Raw genomic sequence first — 24,955 nt, 5'->3', positions numbered from 1 at the left:
CGGAAGTGATCGCTTACGCGTGTGCATCACTCATTGTTTACGCAGAGATTTCGGAAGTTTTACCTTTCACTGTGAACATTTTTAGATATATCAAAATCGTCTTCCATTGTGATTTCCTGTATATCTAAATATGTTTAGATCTTCACAATGAAAGGTAAAACTTCTGAAATCTCTGTGTAAATAATAGGGGTGTAACGGTACACAAAAATCACGGTTCGGTACGTACCTCGGTTTTAAAGTCACGGTTCGGTACGTTTTCGATACAGCAAAAAGAAAGAAATGGCAGAGAAATTTCCTTTTTGTAAGAAAAAATATTTTTAAATAAGTGTGAGTTTTCCTAGATCTTGAAACTTTCAGGTTTATAAATGGGGGTCATCTTTGAAGGATGAACAAATAATGTTTTGGTCACCACATTAAAAATAACATTTAAATATATATTTATTTATATAATAGAATTTTGAAGTGCTGGAAAAAGATGTGTGAAGTACTTTTCCAGCCAAACTGGTTCCAGTTAGTGTTGATGTGTGAATGTTGCTGGTCTGTGGACGAAAGTATTACTAGTTCATTGTACGGCACAATGTTTCTCCTGGTTTCCATGACAGCGCTGTTTGATCTAATAGAGATCTACGGTTAATAACGGAGAAATGTGAATGCATCTCACTAGATCTCGCAGCGATGTTATTACCTCAGTGGCGAATTCAAATGTTTTCTTTAGCGGATCTCTTAGCGCGGTGTGGTAACAGTGTTGCTTGATCAAGATCGGCTCGCGCTGCACAGATGTTGCTGGTCCGAACTGATAAACGATCCGTGAAGCACATAACGAGGAGCGCAGTTTCGTTCTGCTTTCATTACGCTTGCCATTTGATGTTGCGCAACGTTGTGTTGGCCGCGTCAGCACGAATTTTGCCGGCAGGAAAAATGGTCCAAGCAATCGTTCGGTTTGTATGCGTACCGAACCGGAAGCCTCGAATCGAAACGGTTCAATACGAATACATGTACCGTTACACCCCTAGTAAATAATGAGTGACGCACACGCGCAAGCGATCACTTCTGGCGGAACGTTGGACATGATTCAGTTGGACATGGCTGTGATTACACGAGTTAAAAAAATAATATAAATACTGTTGGTTTTCTCACACAAACCGCTCGTTTCGTGTCTTAGGCCATCAATGTGTACTTACATTTATGAGTCATTAAATCATGTTTAATCTGGACTTCTCTGTGCTGCTCTTTTAGAAAATCCCCATAGAATTCCATTATATGACTGACAGACAAGAACGGTTTGACCGAAAAATGTCAAAATTGAAAATACTGTGGAAACAAAGACACCTACATCTTGGATGCACTTCAGGTAAGATAAAACATATCAAAAATTAATTTCAAAGTGAACTATCCCTTTAATTCGTCAATTTTTTAAAGGTTGGTAATGTTTTTTTTTTCATTTTTTTATGGGTTCTGCTACCCTCGGTGTACCTTTCAGTTAAAAAGAGTAAGTCAAATGTTCATTCAAATGGTCTCCCTCTTTTAATGTTCTGAATTGATTCCAGTTTAAGGGTGGTATGCTCAACCTTGTTTCTTGGATTATGTTATTTAGGAACTTGATATTTTTGACACTTGTCAGTGGTTGGCTCTTGTCATAGTTTGTAACAGGAATCTTGATCACTGCATTCGGGAATGTTTGGTGAGCCGCTTCCTGTAAGCGTTGCATGCATTTTTGTAGGTTGGTTGGGTTACTGTGTTCTCTGTCACTGAGATCGAAGGCAAGAGGTACCTGTTGTACCTGTTGTACCTGTTTACGTTTGTTTCTGGTGTTTTCTATAGACTTTAGATGGATCCTCGGACTGGAGGTTCATCGGTAGTTTATCCTTTCCAGGAGACTTGCTTGGCTTGATGACATTGGGATGGGGGATTCCTATCTCTGACTTCTAATAATTATAATATTCAGAGAATGTAGAGTAGGCAGATTTCAGATGGTTTTGGGGAATTCAATGGTTGGGAGATCTTGAGTATTTTGTAGTTCTCTAAGGGAAGTGGATTTCTAGGTGGAGGTGCATTCCTTATAGTGTTGATTTGTTGTTGAGATGATGAGAAGACATCATCCACCCATGGTGGATGGTGGATGATGTTCCTGTTCTGTTTGTATTGTTGTTTTTGGTTTTCTAGGGTCGCTTCTGTATCTTGCCGTTGAATTGTGTGTGTGGAGTTGAATTGAGTTTTTGTTGTATTAGGGAGGTAATTTCTGTTGTGGCCTGTGCTATGGTGTTTTCTCGGATTATGGTAATGCGTCTGGGGTTATTTTTAATTAACGTCAATTCAGCCTATATTAAGGCTATTTCGGTTAGGTATAGGGTCTTTTGAGTTGTTGTTTTTATGTTAGTAACCTTAGGATTCTGGATAGGTATGAATTTATTTGCACCGTATCTCAAGTATGGTGACATTGCATACTTGAGATATACCAAACTTATTGTTCATCCATCAAAATCCACCAAAACAAATGAAGGGACATGTATAGAGTTTAGCTCACTAGATTAATACCAGTTCAATTTTTGATTTATTTTTGGTATTTTTGATTAGTTAATCACACATTTATTGTATTAGTCTTTATATACATCATTGATTCCAACAAATTTGAGCTTTAAGCCCTTTCTATCTACACTTGATGCTTGTAAGTTTGATGTTGATCCAGATTTTAATTTTTTTTTCATCAATACATGCTTCCAATTTTGTTGTTTTTATGCTGAAACTCAGTTTAATGATTTATGTGCATCTCTGCCTTCAAATGTTTTTTCACTTTTCACTTGAACATATTCACAAGATTTCTCATAAGAAATCTTTCAAGGAATTTTGACAATTTCATTCACTATTTATTTTCACTTAAATATCAGTTTTTTTATTATTGATTTATCTAAAACATGGCTTACAGAGCACTCTAGAGAAGTCATTAAATTATCTATATACTTCGGTTAATTTCGTTAGAGAGAACAGAGTGGGAGGTAGAGTTTCTCTCTGTTTATTTAAGAATATTATTAATTTAAAGGGGTGGGGTTTTGATTGCGATTTCACTTTTTTCATTTTAAATAGTGTGTAATGCAGTTGTTTAAGTAGTTGTTGGTGCATGCATGAACAGTATCTGCAAAGTTACAGCAGAAAGTTCGATGTAAGCAGAGAAATCGTCTTTTAAAAATCAGGAAGTTTAATGCTTACAAAAACGACTCGATTGAGACTACAGCTGGTTTTAGATGTCACTAACCCATACATTTGCATCAACCCCTACCTCTGGAATATAAACACAATCATGCAAAGAAAAAAAACATTAAACCACCCCTTTAAAATTATGAATGATCTGGCTGATTTTTATGGACAGAATTTCTAGGCGCAGCCAGGGGCCGGAGGGTGTCAGGTTTGGGGACCACATGATTTCGTCTCTGCTCTTTGCGGATGATGTTGTCGTGTTGGCCCCTTCACACCAGGACCTTCAGCATGCACTGGGACGGTTTGCAGCCGAGTGTGAAGCGGCTGGGACAGACTGATCTCATGAAGTAGCGTGTGTATGACACACCAATTCGTATTTCTATTTTTGGCGTGCTATCAAGACGCATAATCACTTTTCAGCGTGTTTATGAACGCCGTTGACTTAACGTTATATAAATATCTGACTTACCTCAACCCCGTCCCTAAACCTAACCGTCACTGGAGTTAATGGCATTTATGACTGTTCCCTTACCATCCTAGGAAAGACAAGATCGCTCCCCAGATGTAGATCTACATTTTGCTTAGTTTCGCGCGGACATTTGACGGCGTGTACAGACTCGGACGTTAATGGCGTAGACATACACGCATACACGCGGATAGCTCAAAATGCGTAGACATAACACGCCACCTGACTCGAAAGTGGCGTGTATGTTTACGCAAAAGTCATGATGTCATGTTGGCCATTGGCTCTTTTCGTAATACTTGAAGTCGATAGGCTTTCTAAGCAAAACCCCATTCGTCGTCATACGATGTAACGTCTCTGTTCCCTACTCAGGGAACGAGGGTTACATACGTGACTGAGACAATTTCTTTGCATTTTTAGAGATTTCAGCGGTTCTAGTTCCTCCACCTGAGCGCTTCCTTATTTGTTTACCTAGTGAAACCATCCTGTCTCTTTTCCTTCTTTTCTCTAACATCTTGTTGTTCTTCATGTGTCCATTGTCCTCACAAAAGCCTAGCTTTTATAATCCTGTCTCCATAGATGGAGATTCTTGACCAGTTGCCATCATCAATCTCCTATAGTAGTGTCAGTTATCTGTTAAACAATACTAAAAATAAGACTGAAGAGGTATAGATCACCTGACTGGAAATATCCAACAGATGTCATTAACACTTTTTAATGTTAAACTACTATATGTCATAACAACGAGATGTTGAGCCGTTTTTACATCATATGACATTTTAACGGCATAACATCTCATTATTACGAAGTTGTTTTAACATCCGGTTATTACGACAAAAAATGGCTTTTCTACAGCATAGTATTTTGTTATTATGACATAATTGAGTGGAAAAAATAGACATATAGTGTTTGCATTTTGAAACGATAGAGACTGTAGCTAATAGTGGCTAGTGTGAATTTGGGGAAATATTCTGGTAAACATTTAGCAGAAGTGAAGAGAAATTCACGAACACAGATGTCTCAACTTTATTCTTTAAAATAGATTAACATTTTAGATCCCAGAGAAGTCTTAGTTCTTGACTAAAAACTACAAGCCTAATTTATTTTAAGTTCAAACATCTTTAAAGAAAAGAAAAAAGTCAGTAATAAAATATGAAGTAATTCAGAGGTCAGAGAATGGTCACTGATTATGCCAGGTTCATGAACTCTCAACAACGAGAGTGTGTTAAATGTCAAATGTGTTACTTAAGCAGCACACATGTGATCAGCTTCCTTCCCTCACACACACACACACACACGTAACTTACCTGTTTCTTGTTGGTCTTTATTCTGCAGGTGAACTTCTTTACGCACATCATCTACAAATCCTTCAGTCCACAGTTGTACTTGAGGTGCAGATTCCTGATTTCAAGAGATTTAGAGATTTGTTCATACATGGTAAAGGTGTTTAATGTTACACTTCTGTGTACAGGACAAGTCAAGTTTTATTTGTATAGCTTTTCACAATAAACACTGTTTCAGAGCAGCCTTACAGAAATGTGTGATATAATGCCTATCAGTCCACAATATCGCAGTTTACAGTCACAGTAAAGATTTGCTCCATGTATATTTTCAGTAAATAATAAGAATTGTCCATTTTTAGTTCATGTTTAATTGATATTCAAAATATCATCACACTCTAAAAAAAAATGCTGGGTTGTTTTGGGTCAAATATGGACAAACTCAAACACTGGGTTAAGAATGTAATTTAAAAATGTAACCCAATGGCTGGGTCCCATATTTGACCCAAAATTGGGTTAAAACAACCCAGCATTTTTTAGAGCGCAGTAACAACGGACTGTTTTTGTTTGTTCGTAACAACAGCACAAGATTTAATACCCGTTCACACCAATAACCAGAACTATTAAAATATGTTTTGTCGTCTACATGTTTTTAAACTCGGATGGATTCTGATGGTTTTTACGTTTACGTTTATGCATTTGGCGGATGCTTTTATCCAAAGCCACTTGCATTGCATCTCAAGGACATTTACATTCTTATCAGTTCTTGCTTTCTCTGGGAATCGAACCCTTGACCTAAAACTGCACATTTTAGAGAGGCCTTTTATTGTGGACAGCCTAAGGCACACCTGTGCAATAATCCTGCTCTCGATACGCCACACCTGTGAGGATGATGGATGATCTCACCAAAGGAGAAGTGCTCACTAACACAGATTTAGACAGATTTGTGAACAATATTTGTGCCTTTTGTGTACATAGAAAAAGTCTTAGATCTTTGAGTCCAGCTCGGGGCAAAAACAAGTGTTGCGTTTGTAATTTTGTTCAGAGAACTAGAACAATTATTTAAACTTTATAGTTATTGTCTGTGGTGTGAAAGGTGCTTGAGACCTAAACATTTCAAAGAGAGATGAAACAAATACTAAATAAATGAATATGAAATTATGTTTGTGATAAACACTTTCTGTTCCTCATCCAGCAATAAGACTAATGTTTGTATGACATCATCTCCATCAGAATGAAATGCTATTCAAAACAGGAATAATAAAAAAACATTATCAAATTTAAAAAATCAATACAGTATAAAAAATACATGAATCATCTTTATATGCTCGCGTGAACTTTAACATTCTCACATCTACTCTCAAATAATGCAAAGGATTTGCTCAATTTCCCAGGAATCTAGTTTCGACTCAAGTACTCTGAGCACTCCTCCTCCTCTTCCTCTGAGATGTGTTTCCCAGTGGAGATGTGTGACTGTGGATCAGTCAGTAACAGGCTCTGAGGATATAAGCTCAGCTCGTCTATAACACTGCAGGTTTCCACAGGTTCAGCTGAGACTCCTCGTAAGGTCACGGAGAACAGGTTCACGTCAGTAGCGCTCTCGGCGTCGTCCTCGTGTGTGTGCAGAGCGATGCTCCAGCGCCGGAGAGGACTCGTTCCCTGAGGAGAAGCGGTCGGCTCGTCGGACACGACCGGACTCGGAGCGTCTGTGGAGGAGCTGAGGCTCGCGGGGACGTCGCCGCTCGACTCGCAGCTAGCGGACACTGGGCAGATGAGCAGAGAGGAGCCTCGAGCGTCCAGATAGTGTGCCGCGATCCTCTCGTACGTCACACTCTCCTCCTCGTCTTCCTCCTCACTGCTTATCTTCGTCTTCTGGGCCGAGTCGGGGTCCTCGAAGAGTGTGTTAATGAGTTCAGCGGGAGTGAAGAGAAGGACTTTATTCCCGCTCTCGATCAAGGTCTGGAAGACAACAGGCATTAGTTACACTGTAAATCCAAACTATAAATGGATTTTTTATGCAGTATCATCCAATAAAGACGGTTTGACTGTTTTTCTCATTTATTTAAAGGGTTAGACCTCATTTCGATAGTCCCATTTAGACACTAAGTAACTTTGCATCTACATGACAACTAACCTGAACCCTAACAGTCTACTAATACTCTACTAACTCGAATGAAGTGTGATAAAATAACCGTTTCTATTATCTGTAGGTAATTGTGTTATGACGATGCATGTCTCTGGTTATGTGCTTGTGATCTGTGGTCACGGTTCTCTTTTATTGGTTTATGTCAAAGAATAAAAATAAAACTGTTTAACCCTTGTGCATCAATTAAAAAAAGTTACACATTGGTAAAAAGAGGACAAAAATGTCCATGTCAAAAAACTGTCATAAAAATGTGACGCTTTGGAGCACATTTTAAAGAAGACCCTTTGCAGATTATTGCTGAAGTAAAAATAATAATAATAAGTAAATCCAAAAAAAAAAAGTTATATAGGTATAAGTTTATAAAAATTATTTATAAAAAATATTTTATAAATCAGGTTGAACTCAAAACCGCAATAAAATCAAAGCCATAAATCTAAATAGGTTGTGTTCCAAATTTGAGGATGATATCTCAAAAAATGAGCTTTGGGTAACAGTTTGTTTGGGCGTAGTGACATATTTTCCCCATCGGGCGCCAGCAAAACCCCACTGGAGCTCACAGTGATTGGATCTGAATTTGCCGTTTTTCTCTCTCCGTATTAAAAACACACACACACACACATATTTTTATAACACACATACTAACCACACTCTGACATCCATACCAACACACCCACACAAATATTGTTGCATAATTTATCCAGTTGGCTCTATAATATGCCGAAGCAGAAAACAGGAATAAAGCGATATTCGTTTTATAGGCCAAACTTAAAAAAAAAATGACACCATCTGATAAAAAATAGTACAAAATAAAATTTTGAAGCCTTGCCATCAGAATGAAAGCCTCTCAACAAACATTGCATAATTTTATAGTTAACTGAACCGGGGATTAAAAATGGCAGTTTTAATGGGGACGTTTTTGTCCAAAAGGTGCTGAGAGGGAGTATTTTTTGTACCTAATGCAAAAAAATATTTTTTTAAGAAAATGACGGTGAAATAGTAAAATTCCAATAAAAATACACACCTGTGCCAAATTTTTTGCAGTTAGCTTTAACACAGGCAAAGTGATCAAAAAAACAAAACTGAAAAGGACAAAAATGTCCATAAGGATGCACAAGGGTAGTCATATAATGCTTTTTACTGTTTTCCCTTTAGTGTGTGATGTATCTATGATCTGATTCAGATATTACTCTCCTCCAGTGTTGCTCTCACCAGAACGGCTGGAAGCGGCGGTGTCAGACAGAAGAAGCGAGAGACCAGTCTCGGAGAACACACCAGTAACAGCAGCAGCATCAGCAGACACAGGACCACCGAGATCACTACATCTGAAACACACACGGATAATAGATAATGTCTTGTTCATTATCCATGAAGCCCTTTCAGTGCTTTCACACTCGACTCCACTGCTGGGGCCAAACCAGCGCTTGTGTACTGGATTGGCTTATATCGTATTTTTATCAGTATGTTTGATCACTCAGAAATCAGCAGAAGATCTATCCCACTGTAAATAGATGCCGACTCGGACCCAGCTGTTCAAAAGAAGTCAAAAATAAGGATTAGATGACGATTAGATGGTTTGGATCTGCATCAAACCTTCAGTATGTTCAAAATGTTTTAGTAAGATTGGGATACTTATGACACGGAGAAATGATCCAAGTACAAGGATGGGCTACAGTTCAAACTTATAATGACATCATGTTGTCACGGTTACATCAGGGGTTGTTTACATGACTGTGTTTTCAAGTAAACGTAAAACTTGATGAGTTACGGCTGTTCATTTACACAACTGCGTTTTGGGGGCCTGAAAATGCGGTTTATTAAAAAACTGGATAAAAAAATCGCCATCGTGTCCATGTAAAACGGTGATGTCATGTGTATTACGTGTTCAGTCTATAAGAGTGTGTTTTTTCTTTAACAGGGGACATCGCCATCTACTGGCCTGGCAGCAGAATACAGATTTGTGTGAACGGTTACCACAGCCGTCGCTGCACACCTGTTCCCCGTTCTGTTGATCTTCCTCTGTGTAAATACTCTCTTTGTTTTTAGTTATTAATAAATAATGTCGCAGCGTTTAGATCTTTACTTCTTGTTTTTGCCTGACACGTACTGTATGCACATACAAACATTTATATTTTGTGCTTGATTTATTTAGCAGTTACAGAGATAAAGCTGAGGATCTGTTAAGTCTAGAATAATAAACGTAGATTCCCCCCATAAAATAATCCCCAAATAGTTATCAAAAATAATATATGTTTGATTTTAAATGTCATTTCTCACTAGGGCTGCACGATTAATCGAAATTTAATCACGATCACGATTTTGGCTTCCCACGATCAATATTGTGATAAATATTGTGTCTGCGCGTGAGAGACCAAGTGTGAGCATTGGTAAATTGCATTAATGAATTGGTACATACTACATAATAATATATAATTACTATATAAGTTCGATTAATGGACTCCAATAATCAGTACTACAAACATCTTGTTTTGAACTATTGTTTAATACATTTGCAGTAAGATTTCACAACTAATCGCCGACACTGTACCACAACATTTTACTTTTCTTAAGCGTCAAATAACAATGACTCTGAATTTCATCCGTTAATCGAACTTACATGCATAGTTCTGCCTCGACATGTTCTCATTTACATTCTGGTATGGAATATTAGTTTTTTATTGATTTTATATTTTGCGGAAATGGAAATGAGGAAATGAACATTGTATTAATGATACTAATGATAATTAAAGCTACACTGTGTGATTTTTAGCGCCATCTAGTGGTGAAAAGGTATATGACCATCCAGTGAATATTAGTTTCTGTTCCTCTCAATTCCGATTTCGTTTTAACTCCTACGGTGGCCAATGTAGTCCAAGATTAACATGGCTTCCAGTTCGACCTCGTTCACCAGTGTTAACTCATGGTGAAGCTTGAATTAACAGGAATGTCCCTCTTTGGCTAATGTACTTTCAAGATGGAGGGGCAACATGGCGACCGCTTACCCGTATGTATTTTCAATGGCATATTATACACTCACGAGAATACTTTATTACTTGAACGAAGTAAATATACATTAATGAGCACATATATTTTTGAAAGAACTAAGTGTTTTTAGCTAAGAATAAACTAAAAGAGTTACACAGTGTAGCTTTAATGATACAAATGATATCATGATATCTGGGGATATTAAATCAGGATTGAGGTGATCCAATCCAATGCTGCTTTGAAACACCAGCACAACTCTAAGATGGATTTCCAAATCCAGGTTAAACTTTTTGAACAACTGGGCTAGAGCTTTGACGGTCGAGGACATGATTATCTGATGCAGTTTATATTGAATCTGCAGAATCAGTCTAATACGGTTAGAGTCTGGAGAAAACTGAATACCTGAGACGTCAGCGGTGTGAGGGATGTCGGCACACACCGGGTCTCTGTGTGTTGTGACCCGACCCACGATGCTGACATTCACACAGTACCTTCGGCCCGGGGTCAGATCCTTCACGGTCACGTTCCCCAACCCTTTAGGGTCCACTGGAAACTGCCCGTCAACACACACACACACACAGCAGCGATTACTACACATACAACACTAAATAATGCACACACACCTGTTAAAGAGAGCCTGAGAGGAGACGTTCAGTAACTTTCATCGTTGCATTTTATATACAGGTAATATAAATAAGATTGTGAATCGGTAGATGAAGCTTTATACACGACTACATGTGAACGCCTGTCTGAGTCTCTGTATACATATATATTTATTTGATCAACTATACAAACTTTCACTTGTAAGTGAAAGTGTATTTCCTCACTGTATAAATACATTTATATTCTCCATATTCCTTAAAGGAGTAGTTCACTTTAAAAAAGAAGTTTTGCTGATTATTTACTCGCCCCCATGTCTTTCTTTCTTTGGTCGAAAAGAAATTAAGGTTTTTGATGAAAACATTCCAGGATTTTCTCTATATAATGGACTTCAATGGGGACCAAACGGTTGAAGGTCCAAATGAGAGTTTCAGTGCAAACTGTTCAAAGGGCTTTAAACGATTCCAGACCATGAATAAGGGTGAATTTTTTTTTTCGAGTCAACTTGTTCATTTCGTTCATTGAATGAACCAAATAACTCGGTAAAAGATTTGTTCATTTTGATGAACGAGTTCGAACAGGAGAGTCACGAACGCGCATCACAGAACAGAGCAAGGCGAGCATTTGATCTTATAAAATTTAAACTTTGTTATTTATTTATTAAATGAGCGATCGTTTCGCTTGATAAGACCCTTATATGGAAGGCATTTTCTGCCAAATTTAAATAAAAGTATTAAATGATAAAAATGAAAAATTAAACAAGTTTAACCATTTCATTACAGAAAACGGTACGCAAAATATGCGGCAAAATTGATAATAAAAATTAAATGATTTCATTTTCACGGTGACGGTGCATCATCCCTGTCAAAATTGAAAAATAAAATGCAATTGGTGAATTTGAATTCTGTCACTATTATTGCGTGAATGTTAATAAAAAGCTTTGTAAAAAACTGTATTTGCAGTTTCTTTTCACTTTTGCCTTTTCATTTTAATATTGGCAGTCTTGCCTCGAGATTGCAGTGAAAATGAAACGTGAAATCACCAATTGCATTTTATTTTTCAATTTGACAGGGATGATGCACTGTCACCGTGAAAATGAAATCATTTGATTTCATTATCAATTTTGCCACATATTTTGCGTACCGTTTTCTGTAATGAAATGGTTAAACTTGTTTTATTTTTAATTTTTATCATTTAATATTTTTATTTAAATTTGGCAGAAAATGCCTTCCATACTCTTATTCATCGTCTGGAGTCGTTTAAAGCCCTTTGAACAGTTTGCACTGAAACTGTCTTTTGGACCTTGAACCGTTTGGTTCCCATTGAAGTCCATTATATGGAGAAAATCCTGGAATGTTTTCATCAAAAAACCTTAATTTCTTTTCGACTGAAGAAAGAAAGACATGGACATCTTGGATGACATGGGGGTGAGTAAATTATCAGCAGTTTTTTTTAAAAGTGAACTACTTCTTCAATCTCTTAATCCTCAGCAGAAGAGAGAAGTGAATCTTGCCGACTCTGTTGCGAGAAGTGAATCAGTTTCCAGGCTGTTCACTGCTGATGTCACACTCCACGAACTCAAAGCCTGACTGGATTGGTAATTAATGATTTGGTAACTAATCCTGTAACCCAGAGTTTGTAAACGGCCCCGGGGCGGGTCAAATAAACGAATAACAAGATAACAACAGGCCTAACGAGGCTGAGAACAATCACCACAACACTATATTATCACCATTCTCAATTTACAACATATTAAACATGTACAAAGTTCTGCAATCCTTTTTTAACTGTCAATGTCCCACATATTTTTTTGTTGATTAAGATAAAGTTCTGTCACATTTTCATTTCCATCTCCTTCATCCCTTCCTTGCTTAAAGGGATACTCCACTTTTTTTTGGAAATAGGCTCATTTTACCACTCCCCCAGAGTTAAAGTTTTAAGTTTTACCGTTTTCGAATCCATTCAGCCGATTTTCTGATATTTCTAAATATCAGAAAATCGTCTGAATGGATTCGAAAACGGTAAAACTTAAATGTTTAACTCTGGGGGAGTGAGAACAATCCCCACAACTTTAAGTTTTAAAATTTAAAACTTAAGTTTTAAATTAAGTAAAATCTAAGTTTTTTAAGTAAAATAAGTAAAAGTAAAAATTTGAGTAAAATTTTACTTTAAATTTTAAGTAAAATTTAAGTAAGTAAAATTTAAGTTTTACCGTTTTCGAATCCATTCAGCCGATTTTCTGATATTTCTAAATACTTTAACTCTGGGGGAGTGGTAAAATGAGCCTATTTCCAAAAAAAAAGTGGAGTATCCCTTTAATCTAATATGTTTTAATAGAATTTCACACTGTGTTTGTTTGTACAACAAATATTAAGCAGTTTTACAAAGAACAACGTTAATAACACTGAGCAAGGCAAAGGAGATGTGTAATAATGAGCTGAATCATATTTATACTGCGGTTTTGGGAAGATCCTGAAATTTGGCGTTCTCAGATACTTGTGATTTTCATCCTACACAATAACCCAAGACAGTTTGATTAGTGCTGTAGTGTAGTGTCTCTGATCAGGTGATTACACATCTGACTGGATAATGTTGATGAGTGTGGTCACCCGTATTAAAGACACACAGCGTGTGAACCCTCACCTCGGCTCCGTCTGCACTGCGGACCGTCAGTCTATAGCTGAGCCTGTGCGAGTCGTAAACGCTGTGCAGTTTCTCAGCGGGAGCTCTGAGACTCACACACAGCGAGCGATTGCACGCGGCGACGGACAGCAGCGGCGGCTCCAGCGTAGCTTCAGAAGAACACACACACACATTACACAGATACCCAATCAAACAAGTATTCTTAAGTAAAGCTTAAGTACATTTTAAGAATGCCTGTAAGTGCACTTGTGTCTAAACTAGTTACTAAACGCTTTTTAGTCAATGAAAGTAAGCTTTGAGTGCACACCTCATTTCTTGTGTCCTGCTGAACCACGTGTGATCGTGTAGGTGTACTGAGTTTACGAGTTAAAGGTGCAGTGTGTAAGATCTAGCGCATCTAGTGGTGAGGTTGTGAATTGATGTCGTCAGCAGAGAGTGGCCAGTTAAGCAATGAGGTTTCTTTACTAAAATAAGTTATGTTTCCTTTATTATTCAGTAAAACGATATGTTATATTGTGAATATTATTGTCACTTGTTCATCATTGTGTCAGTGTTTTATTCGCCGACTTTAGCAGATTCTTATCCCGAAGAACAACATCGAGACGAAATGTGTGTGTCCGCTCAGGGCCACCGTAGAAACATGTCGGTGTAAAGCGACCCGCGGTGTGTGTAGAGAGAAACGCCTCATTCTAAGCTAAGAATCACATACCGCTTCATTATATAAGATCTTTATACACCACTGAACACACATTTATGTTTATATTAGGGCTGGGTAATAAATATCGATTTCTCGATATTAATCGATTCTCATTTTTACAAACCGATATCGATTCTTAAATCTCAAGAATCGATTAGTCATCCTGTTTCATTTGAATGAATGAAAAGTTGTATCGCGGCTGTGTGCATCCAAAAAATCGCAATAATCGTTGTCCTTTGTTACTATTGATATGAAACAAAGTCTCAATTTTCAAATTACGTCCATTTTCTTTAGAAATTCAAAAACATAAATAGCGTTTTGTCGCTGTGGCGTGAGATCGCTCTGGAGAAGCAGCAGCGCTGATCTCTCTTCCGGCTTAATAATACCAGTCACAGCGCCAAATAAACATGAATGAGCATCTGAAAGTGTGTTAAAGATAGAGTACAACTTATCCAAATCCGGATCATGTCACATTGATTCAGTCCATCAGCGTTTCAACCGTGGAAAGACGTCAGTTAAACAGCTTGTAATCAATGTCATGTATCGTCATATTTACCTCAGAAAACCCACATAAACTCGTTAGTCCACACTCGTTAGTGTTCTTCAATATTTAATGCATATTTGAAAATAAATCTGGCAAGTTTTTATGACAGCCACCATTTAAATGATTATATTTAATATAATCTTCTTATTATAAAAATAAATAAAAGTGTAATTTAAGTGTTTGTATAGCTACAAAACAGTTCATTATTACCTTCATATTAGGCTAATGAAGCCTATAGGCTACAACTAGACTCCCATAGTTCACAGCATTAGTTAAGAGATTTGATTCCCTTGAGAAAAATTGCCATTTATTGTAACTGATATCCAAAATAATCGATATTGAATCGAATCGTAATCGAATCGAATTGCAAGCTTGTGAATCGAAATCGAATCGAATTGTGAAATTTGTCTCAATACCCAGCCCTAGTTTATATTACATTTTTGTCATTCTAAATATTACACACTGCACCTTTAAATGTAGCACATTGTTTAGTTTATCAAACTTATATAGTAATAGTTTTATACTTTAAGTAAACTTAACATCAGAGCAAAAATCTATGAAATCTATGAGTCTAGGAGTTAATTTTTGCACTTGAAATATAACTTACTTTAAGTATATCTGAAGTAGGGATGTCCCGATCCGATCACGTGGTTTCACTCGATCAGAATCGGATGTTACCTCCCGATATATGTATATAAATATTCTCAGTATTTTTAACACAGAGTGGCCTGCGTGGCGTGTTCGTTTTTATTTCGACTCCCATGTTAACAGGTTAGAGCTTGCAGACACGCGCGTCTCAGACTCGAGTCGCGCGGAAAACGCGCGCATGCTAGAAATAGAACCGACGCCTATTTTCACGCGACACACGATCGTTAAAAGCGTTTCCAGGCAAAATAGAATAGGAAAAGATGTTTATATGTTATTTTGTACACGAATACATATGAATAAATTAAATTTTGATGCTTGAAAGTCTAGGTTGACAAATTCTGATATAAATATAATTTATAAATATAAATAAATATCAATTGCACCTGTCAATACAGAACGAAATATTCTGTGGTCTATTTTGCTGTCAATACTGCTGACTGTGTCTTTATCAGTTAGCTACATACTTGAACTTATTTCTGAGAACATTTGCTTTTATAAGTGTCTGATCCTGGAAAATGAAGACTAAAGTTATGTAAACCAATGTGTTTATAATTATAACGATACATTAAAATGGTATGGTAAGAAATACCCGTTTATAATGGTTTTGAACAGCTTGAACTAACTGTGTGTGATGAAGCCTGGACACTGGATCTACACATGTCCGCTCTGCTCTTAAAACTAAGATGGATGCCATAGGCGGTGTGCGGTGGCCATGTTTTGTGGTTCATGTAGATATAAATCTGTCTCTCACTGTTCAGAATGGGTTGGAATGGGCGGCAGTGGGAATACGAGGTGTGTTCGCCCAGAGACGCAGACACACTGACGTAATAGGTCTCCTCCACCTCGGATAAGGCTTCTGTGAGATTACATCGCAGAGGAGACGTCACATCCTCACACTCCTTCACCACCACTTCTGTCCCACTGCAACACACACACAATCACAGTTACAACAAGCAAACATGATCAACACACTCACCAAACACTGGTTTATCACAGGGGGGATGTTCACACACAATCACAATATCTGGTCAAGATCATCTTCTGAGTCCTGGTTCTGGAAAAAGCCTGTTTTCTCTCATACGGTTTTCATTCACAGCATCTGATGATTGCAATAAATCTCAGGTCATGTGTTACTGCAGTTTGGGAAACTTAGGGAAACACCCAAGCTCTCTCTCTCTCTCTCTCTCTCTCTCTCAGTCACAGACACATGGCTGGTGTGTATGATCAGTGTTGTGCAAGTTACTTCCAAACTGTAATACATTAGGTATTACTTGTTACTGTTATTTAAAAGTAATTCATTACCTTACAATATTACTGTCTCAGAATTGTAATGCGTTACATTACTCATGTATTACTTTTGAGTTACTTTCACCAAAATAACTAAATAGAACTTAACTTTTGTGCTGTAACGATATGCAATATGAAACCGAAATCGCGATTCGCCACACGACTCAGATCCACGAACCTACAGAATCGCGACACACCTCTTCCAACTCCAGCGTTATTCTCCTTACCGTCCAGATCCAATGCTGCCTTATCTTTAAATTAGGCTATTAGTATTATTTGAAGTTAACATTATAAAATACGTAGACCTACACCACAAAACTAGTTGAGGATAAATTATTTAAAATTGGGGAAGTCCAGCATTATGGACATGACATTTGCAGTCAAAACTTGAAATAAAAATTCTCAGAAAATACATGTATTGAAACCTATAAAGGACTCCAGACATTAGACAAATATCAGTCTATGTTTTATTTTTAATATTAGGGAAAAGACAAACATTCATGCGTGACAAAAAAAATAGGAGGCAAAATCGATTTTTTGTAATTCTGTTGATTACACTGCGCAAATCGGATGAGGAAGGGTTGGCTCTCCAGTCTCCATAGAACTTAAAATATTCATTTTATTTTAGTTTTCGTGTTCGCATTTATGAGGAAAAAACAATGTTACAGACGCGACCGCTCTGAACTGGCACTAAAAGACTGCTTTAAAACTTTCACATAGTCTGTTGCCTTTAAGAAGTAAAATCAGACAATACACTGTAATACAAGCCTCACTGAACATGTAACGAGTAAAATATTACTGAAAAATGATTAGTAATGCCTTACACTACTGCGTTACAGCAAAAAGTAATATGTTACTGTAATGTATTACTTTTGTAATGCGTTACTCCCAACACTGTGTATGATGTCCTGCTGTGTGTGTAAAGTCAGCTTATACCTGAGCTTCTGTGTCTGTATCCGGACGGAGAAGCGGACGCCATCAGGAGAGCCGGGACCCTTTTCCCAGGACAATAAGTGGACGAAGTGCTGTGAGGACAGGAGCAGATGTACCGGGGCAGGGACGTCCATGCACAGCGCTTCACAAGGGGAAACAATAGTCAGCTATTATATCATCAAGTATTCAACTGGCTCAAGTTTAAACAACACTTCATTATAGTCCCCATGTGGTGTAAATCAAGTGTTTAATGTTGTTTATGTGGTGTTTTTATTACGCTGTAGCCCTCAAACCGTATTCACTTTATAGCCCTTAAAATTGTGGACAAATGTGGGCACAGGGGACTCAGGTGTGATCCTAATTTTTATTTATTATAAATGTTATATCACTGTCTTCGATAAAGTTTTGTGTATCCATTTATGGTGTTTTCTTGTATTTTGGGAGTATTTTTGAATTTATTTACTTCAAAAAGTACCATATTTTCTATGTAAATTATGCTTGTTTTATTTTTATTTTTTTAACTACGTTTAAATAAGTTCTTAGGGCTAAAACGTAAAGATGAAGTGACTTTGCGGTCTAATTTTGGCTTATTTTAGAATGCTCTAAATTATAGTTTTTCCCATTCATTTCTATGGGTGCCCATTTTTGACCCAAATACAAGATTAAGGAGTTTTTCTTTTTCACCCATTTAACATTGTAGAATTGAGTCAAAAAAAATTGTGTGTGTTCAGGAGGCAAACTTAGGAGAAGTAGCCAAGTCTTGTACCGCTCAGATCAAGGGACGTATTTTTTAAAAATAAATAAAAACTTTTTTTGCCCACGTTTGTCCAGAATACGGTTTTAGGGTTAACACACACCGTGTGTAAGTTGATAAGTGGAGAGTATTCTCTCCTTAAAACTGCAGTGAACCAAAGACACTGTGTGAAATCACTGGTGTTTATGACGTCACAAACCACCTTGTAACCAATCAGATCAACGTGTGATCGCCAATCAGTGGATCTCTGAGTGAGCGAGTGAGTGGAGGCGGGGGTCTTCTGCATATTCATAGAACCACGCATACTAAATGAGGCGAGGGTGTCGAGTTACGATTTTGGTGCTCAAAGAGAAGTTTTAAGGGATTAAATGATTAACTACAGGGGGACTTTTAAATTATTGACTAATTATTGGTTATTTTGATTGTTTCTAGTGATAAAGTAGATACTTGAAAATAAAATGTAATTAAAATAAAAAACAAAACCCTAAAACTAGCATTTTTCATAGCATGACCGACCGTGCCCTTGTAACATTTCCCCTCCAAATCCAAAGTAATAATTAGAGCCCGACCGATAAAGGATTTTGAAGGCCGATACAAATATTTGTTGGTTTTAAAATCCGATATATCGGCCGATACTTTTATTTATTTATTTTTTTTCAGAAACGTGCAACAAAACATTAACAGATTTCCCTAACATTATTTATTTGTAGTTATTTATGAGTTTTAACTAAAATAATATGATAATGCATTTTAAAGAAACTTGTTTCTTTTATTGTCACAACATCAAAATATATTAAAGTTCTGATAAATAAAATAATAATTAGTCCCTACATTGCCTTATAAGCCACCTGCAACTGGATGTGTGGCGCGTTATACACGAGTGTTGCCAACAGGAACGGTGTAGAGTGCCCTCTGGTGGACAAACTATAAACTCCAACACTCATGACATGGTTCAAGCGTGTTTCGTCCATTTTTATTTATTTTTTAAATATTCATTTATCGGCCATTATAACTGCCGATACCGATAGTTTGGAAAATGCCTAATATCGGCCGATAAATCGGTCTCCAGTAATGAAACTGCACGAGGCGTTGTGTGCATCTGTGTTGAGAAGAGCTCATGGGAAACACTGAAAACCATCCGATAAATCTCTCCGCTGCTGTTGCAAGACTTCTGACATCTTCTTAGTTTCGTGCTTCAAGAGCTGATGACGCATCACATAACATCTTATAAAACACATTCCTCAGGCTACAGCAATAAACAAGAGGAGAACAACAGGGACATTAATGTCAGACACAACACCGCAAGAAAGAGAGAGAGAGAAACGCTGGGGTGTTCGAGGCCCACAGAGACATCATCAGTGTGTGACGACTGTCTCGAATCCGCCATCTGAACCAACACTTGGCAAAAACACAGATCTGGTCTTCCAAACCATGTGCAAAAATGTCTTATGACACCATGACAAACAAATCAGCAGATTTTAAAGCAATCTATTGTATAAGTTGCACCAATGCTACATTTTTCTCAATGCAATAATCATTTGTTAGCAAACAACTATCCACTCTTTCAATGAGCTCATTATTTTTTTATTTTAAAACTGCATTTTCCAAAAAATTGTCAAAAATCTTACGTTAAACCATGTTAAATGATCCATGTTATCTCCATGAATGAAAATTAGAAATCTGGGTCTTTTATAAAGTGAATTTTACATACAATGCCGTTTTTTGTAAAAAGCCTATTTAAATAAATATTTATTTATTCATTTATAGAAATTTAAAAGATATCAAAAATCCTCCAAAAACTGCACAACTGTTGAGTAAAAACATTAATAAATAGAGTAAAATTACATTTGTAAAAAAAAAAAATTATTATACTGCTTCAAAATTAAATGTTATTGTCTGGGGTCTCTGGAGACCCCAAAGATAATGAGTGTAGACACAAATAAAGATAATAGAAGGGTTAAATTAATACACTTTGCGTTAACTGTGATTTGTCCATGTACGTCTCCTCTGATAGCAGATCGCTGTAGATTGTACTGTGGACTCGTGCACGCTCTCTGAAACGATGTGTTTGAGTTGAACTGAATATAAAGTGCTGAATAAATAAACGTGACTGTAGATCTGAATCTAAAGCGAACACATCCACATCTCTCCAATAAGATGCTTTTTCTCACCGCTAGCATTACTGTTGGCAGCTAGCGTTAGCTAAGCACTGTGACGCGCATCGGATGCCTGTCGTCACATCTGTGGTTATTACATCTGTCCCTACAAATAAAACATTAAATAGATAAATTGTTATCGCAGCACACGTATATTCATCTAAACGTCACTCTCACGTATATCCAACTCTACGAGAAACCGACGATAGTATAGCGATACCGACTGACAGAAGCACTAGCGAGATTCTTAGAGGAATCAAGATGTTATTATATCCCCATTAAAATAATACAAAAACCTGATTAATTCACTGAATGTTGAGCCGTGTTCCCACACATGTGCAATGCTAGACTCATATCCGAATATGGCGTGTCCTCACATTAGAAATGATACAAGTAGAAGTTGAAGAGAAAATAAATATATTGCAAGTAGAGTACACACACACTTTTGTAAAAGTAGCCCACATGAACTGCCATCTGTGTGTGTTTTGTTGTTCACTTCTCTTCAGGTTTCCTGTCGTCTTCACCACACGACAAGCTAATCCGCCTCTGCCACCACACACTCCTTCAACACACTTATCAAACGACACCGCATAAATGTAAAGCACAAGCTTTTAACATATTTAATGGCGCATTTAGAAGTGGACGAACGATAGGCTGTGAATCATATCTAAATCTAACGTGCATAGAGTACAGATTAAATCTCAGTTTATAACATTGTGTTTCTGTGATCCACTGCTTTAACACAAAACGATGTGAGAATGATTTAAAGTGAATGTAGTTCAAAAAGAGTTCAAATTCATTTCTTTAAAGCAAGTGTTTTTATTTTACACAAATACAATTTTATTTTTTAAATGATTTTTACAAGTTTAAGTGTTCACATGATGAATACTAGGGGTTTAAGCGTTCAAATGATGGCTAATTTATGATGATTATTAATGTGGATGTGAAAGGCAGTTAACAGGACAAAACCCACTTGGTTTTAGTTTTTATGTTCGTCCTTTGTACAAACATTTAATGCTCCAAAACTACATCATTCACATTAACATTACCAGTCGAATGGAAGCAAAATAAAGAAGAATAGCTTACCTTTTTTGGTCCAACTTTATATTAAGTAGCTTTAAGTACTATGTACTTACATTGAAATGAATAATTTGATAAAATGGACTTGTTGCGAGGCACAGCTAGTTGTAACACGCTTGTTTTGAATACTTCCACACATGCTAGCATGACCAAACTTGGTGTAATTACTGGTTGCCATTTCAACACTATAAAGAGAAAAAGTTGCCCCAAATTCAGAAATCTTTGTAAGTTATTACTGCGCATTTATTTAACCATAGCAAAAGGACATTTCTTAAGTACATTTCTCATCTCTATTTTTTGTGTTTATTAAAATGAGACAAATCTGATATTATTTTAATCTCCAATCTTTTGTTTAACAGTTGATATATCGTTCTTTAATGCTTCGCTAGCTAGCAGAAGACACTAGCCGGGTTTGTGGAGGCGGGGCATGTTGTCACACTGTGTTACAATGTGCCCCTATTAGAAATATGAAAACATGAGAAACATGTAAATAAAGACTGAGAGTCAATGTGCAGAAATTATTCATTATTATTTTGTTTTGAACTATGCTGCATAGCCGTGTTTTCCACTGTGTTTGTTGTCAAACTCAAAAATTAGTATATTTATTTATAAATATTTTATATGAAAAAGTTAACAATTGTATTTTAGTAAGAAAATATTTTGGTTTAATTATATATTTTGTTTTATTAGATCAGATAGCATTTGAAGCTGTAATATGGTGATGTTACAATGTACCACACCTATGGGGCATGTTGTCACATTTCACTTCCATTCTTTCAGGGTAAATCAAGAAAAAAGTATACACTGTATTAATAAAACAGAACCACATAAGTGTAATAGACATGTGGGAAATGAATGAGGGAAAAAATAAATACTCTAAACCCCGTAGATTTACACAAACTGAGAAAGTCAAAAAGTGTTACGTCGTGCCCCGCTCTCCCCTAGCTACATCATGTTTTTACATTGTACTTATATTTTAAAAATACCAGCATGTAATTACAGCTATTATTAACAAATTACATTTGTAATTACACAGTTGACCCTTCCCTAATACGCTGTACTTATTTTTCGATGTAAGTACATTGTACTTAAAGCCACTGACTTTGGGACACATTTTTTATTGATTTTCCAGAGTTAGCCAAACAATATAAACAGACATGACATTAACAGAATAATGTTCCCCGCATGGGAAGTATGTTATTGTTTGTGTATTTGACATGGAATAACAGTTTTTCAGATGTCATCTAGCAGCACTAGTCCTCATAAACAGGTTATTATATATGATATCGCACTCACCCATGTGAAGCAGGACAGCCGCTGTCAGTGTTCGTGTTATTGTACACATTGCGCGTGTCCGTCAGATTTACATTAGTCCAGTCTTTGCTCATTCTGTGATTTATTTACCACAGGCTCGACTACACTTTCTCACATAGCACCGTTTAAACACTGCAACATTATACGCGTTCGCTTGAGGTTGAAAAACAAAAACAATATTTTTTCGACTGGAATTCAGACACTTTCATTTTCTTTTGTTCTGTTTCCGGTTTTGTCTTGATGTTTGAAGTCTTACGGTGGGCGTGGTTTGTCCGTGCGCATGCGCAGCATTCAGTGTGAGACATGTGCTTTCAGGCTCGGGTTTCACGCTCGACATAGTAACCATTTTAACCTCCATAAACTTCCACATTTGTTCTTTTTTTAACATTACCAGTTATTATTCAGCAATGAATTATTCCCAGTTATTTTAATTTGTATACTAGGCCTATTAAATTTTTTTGTGCTTTGATATAATTCTGCAACTGTCCCAATACAGTTGTTATAATTTGACATACATTTATCTTGTACATGATGTAAACAATAATGATAATTATGATAATAATAATTAATAAACTGTGGCAAGAACACAATTTTTACTAAAGCAAAATACAACAAAAGTTTGGAAAAGGTCTGGGATATTTAACAATGAATTCATGCACAATACATAGCCTAGTTGTTGTTGTTTTTTTGCCTATGCGAACACACACAGATTAGTTGTTTACTATATCTTAGTTAGCCTGAGTATTATTGTTAATTCTGTAACATCAGTGGACTTTTATAAGTGTCAGGTGTGTATTCTGTAAATAAACCAATGTGCATTACACATTTACATCCACAATTGCGCTGAAACCGACAGTGTGTCGTATGGCCTCGCGTTGTGTGTGTGACTCCTGGCTGCGGTGCTGTTAATCATACTACTGTATCTGCAGGTGTTGTGGGGTTATTATTTGAATTCAGATTTTGTTATGTATCATTTCTTAATTTAAACTGAACTGCTATGTGCTTATACATTTACATTACAAGATATTTTTCATTACGGGTTAAAAGAACAGCTTCTCCGATCTATGCTGAAATAACGCCACCGTACGACTACCATCGCTGGAAATGATGGTGTGCAGGACCTCGAGGTGCACTTTCACTGATAAGGATGATGAAGCCCATAACCGTGCCGATAACTGTAATGCTAACACACACCGTGTGCAGTCGCGGGTGTTTCCGGCGCCAGTATCCTCTGTTTGCAGCTGGATCACACAGGAACCATAAAGACTCAAGCCCTGCGTCAGCAGATCACACAGTTTCCAGATGCACAAGACCTTCATGAGCTTGTCCTTCGCTTTGAAAATTTAGCCAACATCTTCTACAAGTGTGTGTGTGTGTGTGTGTGTGTGTGTGTGCTACACCCACTGGCCAGGACACACACTGCATGAAAAGTGTGATTTTCGTCAGTTAACCGTAAATTGCGACAAAGCGATCACCATTCATTTCAATGGAGAGCAGGCGATTTCCGGCGACACGACCGAGTGGGGCGTGTCCAGCGACGCGACAAAGTTGAGATTGAAATTAAAAATAAAAAAACATAACTGAACTTCAGCTCCGGAGGCTTCCTACAGCTCAGAGATTGTACAGTAAACTAAACACAGTTGGCGTTTGTGTGGCGTTTATTTAACCATATCAATCCGAGCGCGAGTCTGGAAGAACTAGCCATCCGACCCGAACCTCCATCGCAAGGACGACTCGAGCAGGAGCTCCTCAGTGATACGCTACTCAGATTGAGGAACATTATGAGATGTTGCAACTGTAATTCATGATGTAATCTACAAACCCATGTGTATATTTATAATTATTGCTGAAACACATGCGGGAACTGTATCAGTATATGTTAGCCAAGCGCTAACGTGAATGACTGATGTTACATTGTAAAACAAATCTTGCTCCATTCTTTTATCTTTACTCAAAGTATAGTGAGAACGACAGACAACAATCTGCATTAACAGACAGTTTTAGGTAATAGTGGCCCACAGATGATCAGAAGTATTCAGTTAGACAGTAATAACCTGAGTTAGCCGGTTAGCTGGAGACCTACATGATGTTGTAAAACACAAAACTACTCATGCTGAACACCCGCTAGAAAATATATATTCATCAATAATCATACTTCATACTTACAGGTTGTGATTCTGAGGAGTAAGATGGTCCAAATGAACTGGGTACTTTCACTGAACGAGCTACAGCAAGA

At 37.0% G+C, this 24,955-nt stretch overlaps 1 protein-coding gene across 1 annotated transcript; it reads right to left on the bottom strand.

Annotated features, from left to right (window-relative positions):
- Positions 1–6,214: 6,214 nt before the first annotated feature.
- crfb2 (cytokine receptor family member b2) lies at positions 6,215–22,886 on the bottom strand. The gene is made up of 7 exons (XM_039665856.2): positions 22,702–22,886; positions 17,419–17,557; positions 15,947–16,116; positions 13,307–13,455; positions 10,466–10,616; positions 8,291–8,403; positions 6,215–6,894 (listed from the first exon to the last, which is right to left on the bottom strand). Exons 1-7 carry the CDS (start codon positions 22,748–22,750, stop codon positions 6,334–6,336), a joined length of 1,332 nt encoding a protein of 443 aa, XP_039521790.2. The 5' UTR covers positions 22,751–22,886; the 3' UTR covers positions 6,215–6,333.
- Positions 22,887–24,955: the final 2,069 nt, after the last annotated feature.

Source organism: Pimephales promelas, chromosome 7 (genome assembly GCF_988280905.1).
Source record: "Pimephales promelas chromosome 7, fPimPro1.hap1.1, whole genome shotgun sequence".
In the NCBI taxonomy this organism is placed as follows: Eukaryota; Metazoa; Chordata; class Actinopteri; order Cypriniformes; family Leuciscidae; genus Pimephales; species Pimephales promelas.
Note: the sequence above shows the minus strand (reverse complement) of the source record. Positions and strands in the feature narration are given on the sequence as shown.